The sequence below is a fragment of the Falco cherrug genome, chromosome 7 (assembly GCF_023634085.1).
Source record: "Falco cherrug isolate bFalChe1 chromosome 7, bFalChe1.pri, whole genome shotgun sequence".
In the NCBI taxonomy this organism is placed as follows: Eukaryota; Metazoa; Chordata; class Aves; order Falconiformes; family Falconidae; genus Falco; species Falco cherrug.
This window is the reverse complement of record NC_073703.1, coordinates 23,012,427-23,026,746: the sequence shown is the minus strand read 5'-3', so window position 1 is coordinate 23,026,746 and position 14,320 is coordinate 23,012,427. Positions and strand designations below refer to the sequence as shown.

General features: G+C 39.6%; 1 protein-coding gene across 5 annotated transcripts in view; it reads left to right on the top strand.

Moving 5' to 3' along the window:
- The first annotated feature begins 28 nt into the window (after positions 1-28).
- The window catches only part of ACSBG1 (acyl-CoA synthetase bubblegum family member 1), a 37,504-nt gene continuing 23,212 nt past the window's right edge, over positions 29-14,320 (top strand). For 2 of the 5 annotated variants that reach the window (XM_055716321.1, XM_027798118.2), the window contains exons 1-2: positions 29-153; positions 9,103-9,185. In XM_055716321.1, coding sequence (XP_055572296.1) covers positions 74-153; positions 9,103-9,185 — 163 coding nt within the window. In that variant the 5' untranslated portion in view covers positions 29-73. The other 3 variants (XM_055716324.1, XM_055716323.1, XM_055716325.1) reach the window with 3 other exon arrangements.

Here is a 14,320-nt window from a genome sequence, read left to right as displayed (position 1 = left end):
CAAGTAGCTTATTTTTGCCTGACCCACACAGTCCTTCAGCATTTTTGTGACCAGCTTTAGCGGGTTTGTCAGCATGCCTAGCAGTGGAGAGACTCTTACGAAAAAATCACAAGATGAAAATGCAATGAATATTTCAGAAAGCTCTGAAAATGGGTAAAGTAGCTTGAGTATTTATTTTAACAAATTGATATTTTTCACAACAGAAGTTTGTCTTCTACTACCACACAGATCCACAAGAACCTTGTCTACCTAATGATGTCTCTGCTATCCAGTGCAGACTAAGGTGTATCTTTTCAGGCTAGAATGAGAGAAAATTGTACTGAAGGTTCTAAATGGATTTATTCTCCTATGCTAACTTCTAGGTTGTCATTAGACCTAACAGTAGTTCCGTATGGACGATGTTGCTTGTATCCTGTTTGCATAGATCTAGTTGTATAGTATTCGTTTGGTAGCACAGAGGCTCTTAGCCAAGAATTGGGCTCAGCGGTTCATGTGTAGCAGTTCTGACAAGAGGTATGTTTAGCATCTGTGAGTCAGCAACTCATAGCTTAGCAAAAATATGGAAGGCTAGCTGAAAATACTGGTAAGCTACTAGGCTCTTATGCTTCGGTCTGTTAAATGATTAATGGATTTTCAACCATGCAGTGAGATTACAGGCGTTCTCAAATACTAGAAAATAGCAAAGTTCAGACAGTCAAGAAAACACTAAGCCAGTTGATGTTCCTGTGCCATCGCTGCCTGTGTCTCTGATGGTAAGAGCTGCACTAAGACTCTAGAAGTTCAGTAGCGGTAACTCTGTATGTCCTACAACACAGAATCGACTTTGAATGGACCTTCCAGAATGCCCTAGCTGCAGCTGTGGAAGTAGGTCTCTCTTCCCTTCTGAATTTGGGGGAATAATCCTTAGATAATAATTGGCCTTTGTGATTGAGCATCTTCTTCCCATCAAAGGTAACAGAACTTAACCAGGTAATCCATATCTTAGAGAGGGGAGTGGGGAACTGAATTTTAGAAGAGTTTGGTTTAGGGTTTATATTACCTTTTTTACAGGTAAGATAACCCTCCTGGCTGCTGTTTTCTTGCTGTCCTAGGCAGCATGAAAGGGAAAAATATTAGCTTTTCCCTGTTACTCTGTCGTTGGAATGGCATCTTCTGTTAAAGAAAGGTCCCCATCTCTAGAGTTTTTGGAAGTACCTGTTTTAAGAATACAACACCACATCTCATAGGAAATATTTTCACTTCTAATTAATCTAAGTTTGTCAGTATTGCTGAGTAATAATTACCCATTCCCAGAGGCGGAGCTACTGTATCAGGTTAACGTTTCTCTTAAGTTAAATATAACTTCACATTTGTTTAGATAACAGCTTAGATGTTATGTGACTTGAAGATTTGCTCAACACTTTCAGGTAAATGGTAGGTTGGGATCATTTTTATCATAATGGTTTCTTCTGTTCTGGGCTTTGTAATCCTGGATAAGCGTCATTAGGAGCAAACTGTAGACTTAAAATTTTTAGAAAAGAAAAAAGTTTAAGAAATCTTGAATGTTTTGTTATTGTTCGTGGAGTCCTAATGCAGTTAATACTAGAATTGTATTTTTTTTTAAATCTGTCCACAGATCATGAAGCAGTATTTGACTATTGATGGGTATAGGTATATGTACACACTGACTCATGAAAGTTAGGTTTTTGCTACATTAGTAATAATGCCTCTGTTTTAGTCCATGCATACTTCTATTTGTGACATGCTTAAGGAAAAAAAAAAAAGAAAGAAAAAAAAGTTTCCATGTTTTCTTTATTTAAAAAAAAAGCTAAAAGAGATATTAAAAAATACATATAGTGGTTTGCACCCACTGCAAAAGGAGAATTAAGCTTCCTGTATTAGAAACATGTTTAGTATTTGGTTTGTTTCTGAATTTCTAGTGAAAGAATATCACAGGCTCTAGAACTCCAAATACTTTTGATGCATTCAAAGTTCTTGACATAAATGCTTCTTTGTTAGTTTTTTTGAAGAAGTCAGTGCATGTTGTCCTGTTAAATAGTGTTTACCTGGTGTGGTTTGAAGTTAGGTAACAAACTATGTGCCTTTTTTGTGTGCTGCAAGTAGGATTCCAAGTAGAAAGGACTAGACAAAGAAAATATAATCCTAGCAAAATAGAAAGAGGAAGAAAAGACTTTTTATAGGGCTGAAATTCAATCAGTGTGGCCTAAAAAATGAGGAAGAGATGAAATAATGAGTGCAGTGTGACCTGACTTTGCTGCACTCCCTGCACACAGCCATAGAGAGGCAGCTACTCGAAGATTTCAGCTTCAGGTCTGGCTCTTTGCTGTGCAGGGAAGAACACAGAAAATCTACACCAAGGTCAGTGAAGGGTTGTAGCACAGTCTCAAGTGCTCAATAGAGCCTTTGTGGGAGGCAAGGCTGAATACAGAGCTTCATAGAATCATTTAGGTTGGAAAAGACCTTTAAGGTCACCAAGTCCAATCGTTAACCCAGCACATAGTTCATTCCTCCCCATTCACCCACATAGTTCTCAGCTATCTGTAAAACTGGTCTGCTCACCAAAATACATGGCCTGATTTTTGAGGCTATTTAAACCTAACAAAAGAAAAAAACCAACAACTTTATTTTTTGCAAGTAAAGAGAGAGGTTTTACTGGAAGGTGTGTGCCAACTATGTTATATGGCTAAATAGGTCTCAGCTGTTACATTTATCCTTAGTACTTTGTTCTTTATTAAGCATTTGTCTTGCTTTTAAATATAACTTTGTGTGGGAAGATGTTATATGAAATTTGAGAAAGACTAGTTTCTTGTGCGCTGAAAAGCAAACTGCTTGTCAAATCAGCTGGCCCTTTTTGCAAGAGTAGGAACATATCTGGGCTGGTATGTGGCCCCCTTTTTAAGTCTCACGAGGGCATGAAAACCAATTAAAACCTACATCTAACCTGTTCTTCGAGGACAAAGGGAATTTTGAAATAGAACTAATAAGGAGTGTGTTATAATATTGCCCTAATTTGAATAGAGGAGTAATTAGTAAATAAGACAACCAGTCATAATAGACAGCAATGTCCCTATAAGGGACCGTAAGGACTTCTTGTGACTCTTTGCTTTGCTCCTTAATATAGGAAGAATTTTACCTGTAATACCAAATTAGGGTTTAAAGAACCTAGTGTTGTGTGTCATTACTATGGGGTTTTTTCCTTATGCTGTAGAAAAGAAGAAAACATCATCAAAATGTCTGGAGTAACATGTCACAGCTTCTCAGAGTCCGGAGGTGCAGTATTTGATAGTTGGTTTTTATGTGCTGGTGGCAGGTGTCTATTTAGCTGCTGAGCTATCAAAGCTGTGGTACTGTGTTGCTATGTTGATTTAAGTCAGAGTGATTTTACTGTCTTTGTCTAGAGCTTTAGGACAGATCTGTGATACTAAATTGTCTTGCGCTCCCTCCTACAACCTCTCCCCAGAGCTGTTTCAAAATATTGCATTCAGCACTTGCAGGATGCCTGGGGAATCGGGAAAGGATTACTCATGATTGAATGGGATCCAGATGAAGATGCTGAGTTTCTGAAGTTTCTAGGCAAAGTGCCAGAATCATTACAGTTTTCAGAGGTACCCATAAGTAATTTAAGCCATTGCTTTTTGCTGCCAGAAGAATTGTCAGATGATTACTTAATGATTCCATCTTTAATTCAAATGCCCCAGTGAGCTGTTGAAAATGCCTAACACCCAATGAAAAGTACTTTGGAATGTGCAGATGTAACCCCAAAACATACTACCAAAAGCAGCTCTAAAGTAGATTAAGGCTGGTGGAATGTATATAGGTGAGTTGTACTGGAGATCATGTAACAAAAACTTAGGAAAACCCCATAATTTCCCATTGTTAGGACAGAGATATATATTTAGGACGCTTGTCACAAAGAATGAAGCAGCAAAAGATGCACACTGATTGGAGGAAGGAGTCTTTTTTGGTCTGCTTTATTATGAATTACTTAAATAATGAAACAGCCAAGCTGTAGGGAGTTTAGAGATGAAATTCACCAAGTCATTCTCAGGAGAAGCCAGCAGTGAGAGATTAAAACAAAGTTTATGAAAAAGTCCTGCCTTGGAAAAAATCTATATTTTCCAGTTTGGCCTATTTTTTGTATATTAAATAGGATTAATATTTAATAGTTGGGAAAGCCAATTCAACAGAAGTGTTTGAGAAAAAAGCACTTGTGCAAATGGGGATTTGTACACCTTGCTCCCTAAGATAAACACCTGCCCGCTACAAAGCATTTCTTTGGGCAAGGCAGGCAGAGAAAGGAGTTTAATTATAAGGTGGAGACTGTGTTGTAAGAAATAGGTAGTAACGTGCTTACTGCCACTTGAAAGTAGCCTGTTGAGGGAGCTTGTAAGTGATATGCTCAGAGGAATAGTGAAGCAGATGAAGGAGCTGCCCTGCTTTGGATCATCACAGTATGGACAAACACAAGTGAGCCTTCCTGCGAGCCATGAGCTGGGAAGCAGTGCTATGAGAGATTCCTGGGAGAGGATGAATGGAGTGCTTTTTGGAAAAAGCATGTAAGTGACAGAAATTGTATGTACTCAGCAGACACTGTAACTGAGCATTTCCTCATTAACGGCTACGTTCTTTGTTGTAGAAAATCTGCAGGATAATTTATTTTTAAGTAATGAAAGAACAAAAATCATGCAATAGTTTATAATAAAGCTCTGGAAGTTAAGCAGACACAAACTGCAGTAACATGGTTGAGTATAGCCCTATGGTTTTGCACCTTGAATGTATTGTTCTTCTAAAATTAGGCATCATATTAATCTCAATTTATCTGATAATACATATTATGAATACAGTATCTTCAACAGTGAACATTTCCCATACATAAAACTAGTTTATTTTCTAAAATTCTAATAAACCCTGTAGAGAGGCAACTGGTGAAAACTAACATTGACAAAGCTACATGAGTTGAGTGCTAGTGATAAGAAACAGTAATACAAAAAAAAGAACATTTATCTTTTTTTATTTGCTGCTATACATGATCTGTTTAATGAATAGCTTCCCCTTAAATCTCATGAACAGTGTTCATATTCTATTGGTGCAACTTGTGATCTTAGAAATCACTCTGCAGAACTGAGGCCAAAATATAATGAACCCTACGACATAAAGTTCATAGTTTTTAAATTTGAGAGAAAATATTCTAACCTAATTATACAGGACAATCTGTATTCTGTGAGTTTTTCTGTAAAACACATTCTCCGTAGAAATCATCGGTACATTATCATATTAAACACTGGCTTCATAGATTCTTGTCAGTTTTATTCTTTGTATTTTCACAAGATTTTACTAAGAGGAGAGAATTTAGGGGACAGCAGATATCTGACTATATTTGGCCTAGAATATGCGTTACCGGAGAAGGAAGCATAGAGCCTATGGAAGGAAAAGGCCAATTCCAAAGTCCCTTAAAACTAAAAAATTACGGACATTAGTATCACAGCAAGTAGTGCTGTTAGTCAGACACTCGTATCATGATGGTAACAGAAAAAACAGCTTTTGTAATGTTTAACTTCAGCAAAAAAGCACTACCATTTCATAGTGATAAAAGTGGAGAGATTTAGCTGTTACATTTTGTTTCTGTAGTTACGATAAGAAGTTGTACTGTATTCATTGGTTTCCACCCAATACACTTAGTTAAAAAAAATATTTTCAATTTCAATACACTTAGTTAAAGAAAGAAAATAAAGAAATTTCTGTGCTAGCAAGTTCAGATTGGATGCTTTGCTTCTGGTGGTTCATCACCAGGAGCAAGGACTGTCAGTTACATCAGTCACTATTTTACTATTATAATACCAGTTGCACATGCGTTACTGCCACTGGTTTGCAAAGATTAATCTCACTAGAGCTCACTACAATCTTGGAAACAAGGAAGGAAAGGAAACCTTCCCTTTGTTAATCCAATATAGAGAATATTCAAATTCTTTTGTTTCAGGTTGTTGGCCTGATGGGTGAGAGCAGCCTCAGCATGCTGTAACATCTGACTGGCACAGAGGAGTGGGGGTCGCTGGACTCATGTTGTGCTCCATTAGGGTTTGCCTCAAACCTCTGGATAAGGCAGTTGGCCTAAGCATGCTGTCCCTCCGGTGGGGTGGGGTGGGGTGGGGGTCTGTGTGCATTGAATGCAGGCAGCAGGTGAGGCCATCGATCCAAGGATAGAATAGTAGCTTGAAATTAAATCCCAAATTGTATCAGGAAATACTGTCATTCCAAACCCACTCCTGCTAATGGAGTTATACAGAAGTATGCTTTGTTTAGTTGTAGCTGGTCAACGTTGTGCTACGTGCACTCAGGTTGTTTTAATTGGCTTGCTAAAGTGACCTCTACTGTTAAATCCTCTGTGTGTGCTTTGTAGAGGTTTTTACATATTATGGATTACCTTTTGGAATCATAAACTTTTTTCACTTAACTCAGAAATTGGATGTAGAAAACCCAGTTTTAAACTGGTAGTTGGATTTTGGAACATGCTGTCCTTGCACCAATAACGTTAAATAATTTATGCAGAATTGCAGCCTTATCAACAAATTTAACAGCCAAAGTTCAGATTTCCAAAGCATTTTGGTTTTGCTGGGGCATCTCACCACCAAATTGTAGTTCTGCAGTGTTTTCTCCTTGCTGCAGTATGCTTGGTAAGCTCCTGATCAGGCAGTCCCACTGAATTCTTCTTGATTCAGTCTTACTTGAACAATTCTAGATAATGTAACCGTTCTTGGATCTTTACTTCTTTTTTAGAGGAATGACTCCTAACAGAAGCTAAAAGTAACAACATTAAAAACATGATTTTTCATTCGGAAAGGTTGGTTCTGAATGTGCATATAAATTGTTGGTGGAAGAGGAAATTTCTTAATTGTATTTTCAGGGCAAAAAAATCCAACTTTCAAATTGGCTACTTGATCCATAGAGGCAGGTATCAACTGCTTTGCGTGTGGCATCAACACTCCTGAGATATTAGGTGCGTAGAGCTCCTCATACAATGGTTGCATGTTGAAGCATTACCAGAGCAAGTCCAGAAGTTCAGACTTGTAGGCTGATTATTTTTCTATTAAGGGAACATAATTTAAACTGAACGAGTATCCTATAACAGTGGGATGAGAATAAAGCAAGCTAAAGAGATTTTTATCCGGGAAAAGTCATTAATGATGATCATTAAAAGTTTTTGGAGCAGCCTCAAAGGAGGCTTTTCTGATATATTGCTAATGAGATTGTTTTCTTCTGAGGGCTTTTTTGCTATTCGTTTTTGCCAAGAGTAATGTTTGGTTATCTTTTGGCTAAGACTTGGTTTTATTTGCTTTGTAAAAGAATAAAAATTTGAAAAGCTTTAGTATTCAAAAGATACTTAAAGGAAAAGATTGCACTGGATTTTTAAATATCAAATGTAGTTTTTCTTTAAAATAGGAAAAAAATTCAAGAACTGTCAAGTGTTTTGAGATGTAAGCCAAACACATGTTTTTCAGTTATTTATATGGTCTATTTTTATTCCCAAATAAGTCTTCCTGGTCTGTCAGTCTGTCCTTGCAATCCCACTTCATGAAGTCACCATTTTCCCATACATCAAACACAGGTTTATATTTCAACATGCAATATAATCCCTTCTATATTTAAATTACTCAGTTCCTCAACAACATCCACCTTCTCCAAGCCCGTGACTGTTTCCAGTGCCTGACTACTGCTTACCGGGCAGGCGCTGCCATGTTGTGTCCTGTGACGCCGTTAACGAGAGAGGAAGGTCCTCGCAGGCAAGGTGGGCGATGGCTCCTCGTTCTCCTGCAGTTGCTTTTGTGACCGGCTCCTCTGCTCGGGGACACGGAGATCTGCTGCGTGGTAGTGGCAAGGGGGCAGATGGACTGTGGTTGTCACTGCCGATGGGTGAATAGTTACCAGATCTGCTAAACTCTTGTGAAAGGGAGCCAGCTTGGTTAAGGCTTTCTTGGAGTATGATTTCGTTGTGAATAACAGTAAAATTCTAGGAGTGTCCCACATACAGGTATTCTACAAAATCTAGTTGTGAATATGAGATAGGAAATAATATCTGATGTATTGTTTGGTCCTACTGTGTGCTCCCCGACACCGCTGTCTAAAAACCCTGCTTTTGAAGTTCTTTATTATTTATTTGAAAGGTGGGAAGGGCATTGCTTGGACTTACATTTTGAGTTAATTTATTCCACTGTGGAGGGTAAGGACTTCCTGAGCTGCACTCAGGACTCTTCTGCTGTACCTGTTAAGAAGGAATGAAGGCAATCCGAACTTGTTCATGGCCCCTGAAGGCTGCTGGTTCCCACCCCTTGCTCTCCTGAAGTCAGCTAAACTAGAAAATCTGCATGCTGCTATTCATTAATAATCTGCAGTGCATTGCTTTATGCATTTAGTCATTTCTAAATGCTTACTTATTGTTTAGAAGTTTTGCTCATATAATCTGTTGCAGTCTGTTACTTTACAGATTTTCTGGTCTGGAATTGCTGTTAATCTGTGCTTTAAACATTGGTTAATTTAAAGCCAAGAAAGGTTAATTTTATCCATGTGATAATGATAATTTGGTGCTTTGGTGATGTTTTGAGACACTCTGTTATTAGGAACTAAATCTCTTTCTGTTCCTAGCCTTAAAAAAATAAAAAGCACAAACAAAACAAAAAAAAATCCTAACCTCAGAGCTTCAACAGTATCAACAGTGACAAGGCATTGTGATATTAGTGGCAGTACGATCAAGGCTAAGATGGATAATTCATTCTTCATCCTTGCATGGTTCATGGCCTCTCTGTTGAGATTCAAAATTAGTGTCTCCATCTGGTATATTCCGCGATGTTGAAACCAAAAGTCCACTGTATGAAAGAGGAATGCCATCCTTAGAGTGCAGACATATCCATGTTTAACCTGATTGTGGAGGAGTTTGCAACAAAGAGGCAAAATGGGTTTTGTTGCTCTGAGCTTTCTGTTTTTTCTTCTTTGTATTTCTAAGTGCTTGCAAGTTGTGTTTTCCTTTTCCCTTGGATACATTGTATGTTGGTTGTAGTGGACCCTACTGGCACTCCTGGATAACTTTTTAATAGGTATATTTTGTTTTAGAACCTTTCCAGATGCACAGACTGTCTGCAGAGACTGGCTTCCTCATCTGGAGGTGACCCAAGATGAAGGCATAGAGCCAACAGGTAAGTATGTAAAAAATGATCCTTGGAAATTTAAGCTCTCTTCAGAATTTTTTTAATGTAATTTTTGTGTCTGTTCTATCAAACTATGACTGACAATTTTTCAGGGCTGGTATAAGGAGAGGCAGCAAAAAATGAAGTCGAACTGAAGTAAATAAGGGCACTGAAAAGTTTTCAGGAGCTTTCTGTAAACTTGCATAAATTTAATCGTTTCTCTTGGGTTTTGTAGACAATTAGTAGATAGAAGTAAAAAAAAGCCTGATCCCATGGAAAATCATATCCATTCTTGTGTTACCTTTGGCATCGCAGCCTACTTACCGGCTGTCAGCTATTGAGGTTTTGGCGTACTGTGTAATGACTGGGGCTGTAAAGGAATATCTGTACTGTGGTCAGTTCTTGGTTGTATTGTAGCAATGCATGCTACTGTCATTTTAAACCGATTGCGGGGGTAAGTTAACCTAGTTGTGCTACTGTGTGGCTTAAAGGAGGCTTACTAGCAGAACTTTCTGAGGTTCTTTGGGAGGTTTGCAGCCCTGAAGGAGCTCCCTGTTGCCTTGGTGAGGCTGCCACTGGTGTCTAAATTTGCTCATTTAAACAGGGAATATTTGTTCTATGAGACAATTAGAGCAATAACTGCAAGTGTTTTTTAAGAAAAAAGCAGATCTATGTAGGAATCTCACATGCAGACTTCATACATGTGTCTAAATGTATACCTGTATGCATATATATTTATTTTTAAAAAGGCAGTTATTTGGTACAGAATGGGTTTCTTTCCAAGAATTGAACTGGTAGCCATTGCTTTTTGTTTTTCAATAAGCAGAAAATACATTTGGATGGATAAGATAATTAACTTCTGTTTTCCAATTTTCAGGGTATTTTATTGAACTATTTGAGACATACATTGTATACGTAGATTATTGCTGAGACTGTGGTTCTGCTTGTGTGCTGGTGAAGGCTCTGACCTATTTTTCTAAGAATTTATCTGGGACGCTGGTTCCTGCTGTCAGCTGTCTGCTCGGCTTTTCTCCCAGAGGTTGCTGCTGGCCACAGTTCAGAGAGGCTGCGAGCCACAGTGCTCAGGAGGGACCCCACATGCCTACAGCCACTCCTGCAGTGCCCACAGCCTCTGGAAGAAAGGTGAGGTGAACAGCTGAGGGCAGAAGCCATTCCAGCTGTTCCATCATAATTTTTGTACAAACACAACTCACCCCCCATCCATTTTAATTAAGCAGTTCCTTTGTTTGTATTTAGATATGTTTCTAAGTTGATGAATCAGAAGCCTACAATTTAAGTTAGCCTTTGTCTTTTATTTGGCTTCAAGAATCTGTGGCATTACTTGTTATCCATTTAAATGAGAAGCAGTGTTTGACTTGGAAATATCACACAGCTATGCAGATGCTGACTGCTAAAGTGAGGACTGTGTCAAAAACTTCTCCCAAAAAATCTTTTGGGAGAAGGAAGCTCAGTGTCTAGTTGTGGTGGGTCTGCTTTGTATATCAAGAGAGGAGGAGGAGATTCTGATGTTTTCTAGTTGTGCAGAACTGTCTTTCTCTCTTTATAATTGATATGTTCTGCAACCTCAGGAGTAAATTTGTCTAATGAGGACCACAGATTGTTCTGGAATTTTTTCCCCATTCTTTCCTACAGATGTATAGAGGCTCATTCCTCTGGAAGCAGGCCACAATTTGGTTCTTCTAATGTATATTCAAATCCAGAGTAACCTTACTGTTGGCAGCAAACATTATATTGGCTTAAAACAGGGGTAAGGTTAAAGAGAACTAATTCATGCTGGTTTTATACTGATGGAATCGCAAAATAATTTATGTTGGAGAAGACCACTGGAGGCCAATTAGTCCAGCTTTCTGCTCATAGGAGGGCTCACCTGAGTTTTGAAAACTTCCAAGGATGGAGATTCCACAGCCTCTCAGTCCCTCTTCTTAGGCTGTCACCTGCATTGTGAAATTATTTTTCTTTATCCAGCAAGAGTTTTCATGGCTGCAGCTCATGTCCTTTGTTTCTTGTTCTTCTGCTGTGTGCCTCTGAGAAGAATCTGGTTTCATTATAGCACCCCGCTCAGCCTGTGGCAGACTGCAGTTAGATTCAGTCTTTATTTTCTCCAGATTGAAGAAACCTGGCTCCTTTAGGGACTTCTCATACATGGTACACTCCAGGTCCCTGACCATCTGGGAGTTCCTTGTCTGGGCTTGCTTTGATTTGTCAGGATCTGTCTTGTACTGGGGCTTCCAAAGCTGCACACTGCTGCAGGTGTACCCTCATGAGTACTCAGTATGCAGAAACAATCACTTTCCTTGATCTGCCGGCTATAATCTCGCTAATGCAGCCCGGGTTGTAGTTAACCTTTATCTCCACTGACTTGCATTCATCTTGTCCACCGGGAACCACAGGGGAGTTTCTGCTGAGCCAGCTGGCATCCAGTCTGTGCTGTTGCAGGGGGTTAGTCCTATGCCAAGTGCAAGACTTACATTCACCCTTGTCGAGCTTGGAGGTGTATGTCAGCCCATTCTTCCAGTTTGCCAATGTCCATCTGAACAGCAGCCCTGCCTTTTGGTGTGTTGGCTGATTCCCCAAGTTTGGTGTCCTCTTTGAAGCTGGTGAGGGTGCATTCTGTTGTCCAAGACAATAATGCTGTCATTAAACAGTGTCGTTCTCAGGACTAACCCCTGAGGAATGTCACTTGTAATTGACTGCAAGCTGGACTTAGAAATGTTGACCACTGTTCTTGAAGACTAATTGTCCTGCCAATTTTTTATCCACCTGTAACTCCAACTCCATCCGGTCTAAACCTTGCAAAAATGCCAGGGGAGACCTTGTTAAAGAGCTTCTTAAAGGTGAAGTAAACAACATGCCACTGCTCTCCCCATCTTGGAGCCAGTCATTTCATCACGGAAGGCAGTTGGGTTGGATTTACCAAGGCTGAATCAAGTCTGGCCATTCTGGCTGGTCTCAGTCACCATTATATAGCTCAACATGATTTCTAGGAGAGTTTGTTCTGTTTGTTGGAGAGTTTGCCTTTCCATAGACTGTGGGGAGCCTGGCCTTTTGTTATTTGAATCCTCTTTTCTTCCCCTTTTTGAAGACAGGTGTGACATTTGCATTTTTCCTATCATGGGGACTTGCCATATTGCCATGCTTTTTCAAAGACTATGGAGAGCAGCAATGACTCTGGCCTGGTCCCTCAGGGTATACTGAAGTGTCCCATCTGGGCCCATCGACATTTTTGTATGTGTCCAGTTTGCCTAAGCGGTCCCTACCTCAATCTTCCTCTAATGTTGTAGGTCAAACTTCTCACCTGCCACTAAGCACAGAAACCCAGGAAGCTGATCTTGTCAGTAAAGACTGAGGTGAAGAAGGCATTGAGTACGTCAACCCTTCCATGTCTTACATCAGTAAGTTGCCCATGAGATCCCTGGCTCTCCTTTTGGCTGCCAGCGTACCTGTAGAAGCCCTTCTTGTGGCTATTCATATCACTCACCAATTTCATTTCCAACTGAGTGTTGACTTTCCATTTCTGCATGCCTGGGCAACGTTTCTGTAGTGATGTTTCCTCCTGATCGCACCCTCCACATGCTTCTATTTGGGTGCCTCGTAATCAGTTTCAGAAGCGTCAGTATTGTTATGAAGCTTATTTTGTACTCATCCTGATGTACCACTCCCTCTGTGTCAGCTTCTAGAGGCATTCTTTGGAGGATATCTCTGACCCGCAGTGGTAGTAGTTTATTGATGTGAAGAGCAGTATATTTTATTGCAATTCATAAATGTTCCTTTTTCCTCCAACAAGTTTCCATTAACTGAAATATTTGTGTGTGGTTTGGCTCATTTAAAAATATTTCCACTACTCATTCAGTCTTTTCTGTCTGAGAGTTTAAAGTTACATGTTTGTGGTGGAAAAGTGGTAATAGAGCAGAAAACCCTTCTCTTCCCTAGCTGTGGTAAGGCAAGCAACAGCAAGCTGGTTTCTATTTTTTTTTTTTTTTAAGAATCGCTATGTATGTCTTCTGGCTGATACTTCAGGTTCACTTGAAATCCAGTTCTCTGCTTCTCTTTAATCTGTTCATTGGCACAAGGGGAAGCTTGACACAGATGCCAAGCTCTCAGACTCCAACCTGTGTGTACTCAACTCTACCTTTTACTAAAAAGAAGTTAAGCTTTTGGGGCCACAGCCATCTTGAAGAAAACTAAAAAATAGTAGGTGAGAGGAGGAATGATGTCTTTGTGTTGTCAGCAGAATGTGATGGCATCATGGCAGTGGAATCTGGGATGATGACTGTCAGGCAGAAACACCTCCAGCAAAGGCCAGAATACCTTCTCTCATCATTAGAGCAGAGTGATGTTTTGCAGGAACTGGCATATAATCAAGATTCTGTTTTGCGAGTTAAATCTGAATCACTTTCCAGCAGAAGTTAAATTACTGCTTTTGCTCCTGCTTCCCAGGGCACATCTGAAACAGAACAAGGTCTTAAAATAAAAAGATTAGTCAGGATGAGTTTGGGTGGGTTAGTCAGGATGAGGATGCTCTGGGTGATGCTCTGTTTGTGTTTAGAAAGGAATGTACTCTGAATAATTAGAAAAGAAAAGGTGGGCACCTGAAGGAGATAAGGAGACCATCAAGTCAGGAAATCGTTGAGCAAAGAAAATTGAAAGGTCTGCTCCACCTAGATCCCACCTATTGTGAACGGAATGATTAGGTGTCAAAATCAAATGAGTATGCATGTAAAGATGTTGTAACCTCTCATGAAAACTGTGTAAAATACCTAACTTTTCACTGAAATCTTTGGAGTTAGTTTGTCCGGTGCAAACCGGCTAGCTCCCTAACGTTGCACGAAATAAATACCTTTGCTGCTTAAAGACAAAATTCATCTCTGAGCAGTTACTCTGTGCCGTTTTGGCATCACATCTGTGGAATACCACTTAGAGTTGCTCAGGTCGTGTGGCAGGGCCATTCCACAGCCCACCTGCTTACCTGTCTGAAAGGTGACCGTGGTTCTTTTGCATTTTATCCGGCTCCGGGAGTTGTTCTTCCATAAACATCAGGATTCATTTACATTCCCAAATTCCATTCTTGCAGTCACCAGGATATTTGCAGGTCAGATAGTGAAGAGAGAGGAGGTTTCATTCAT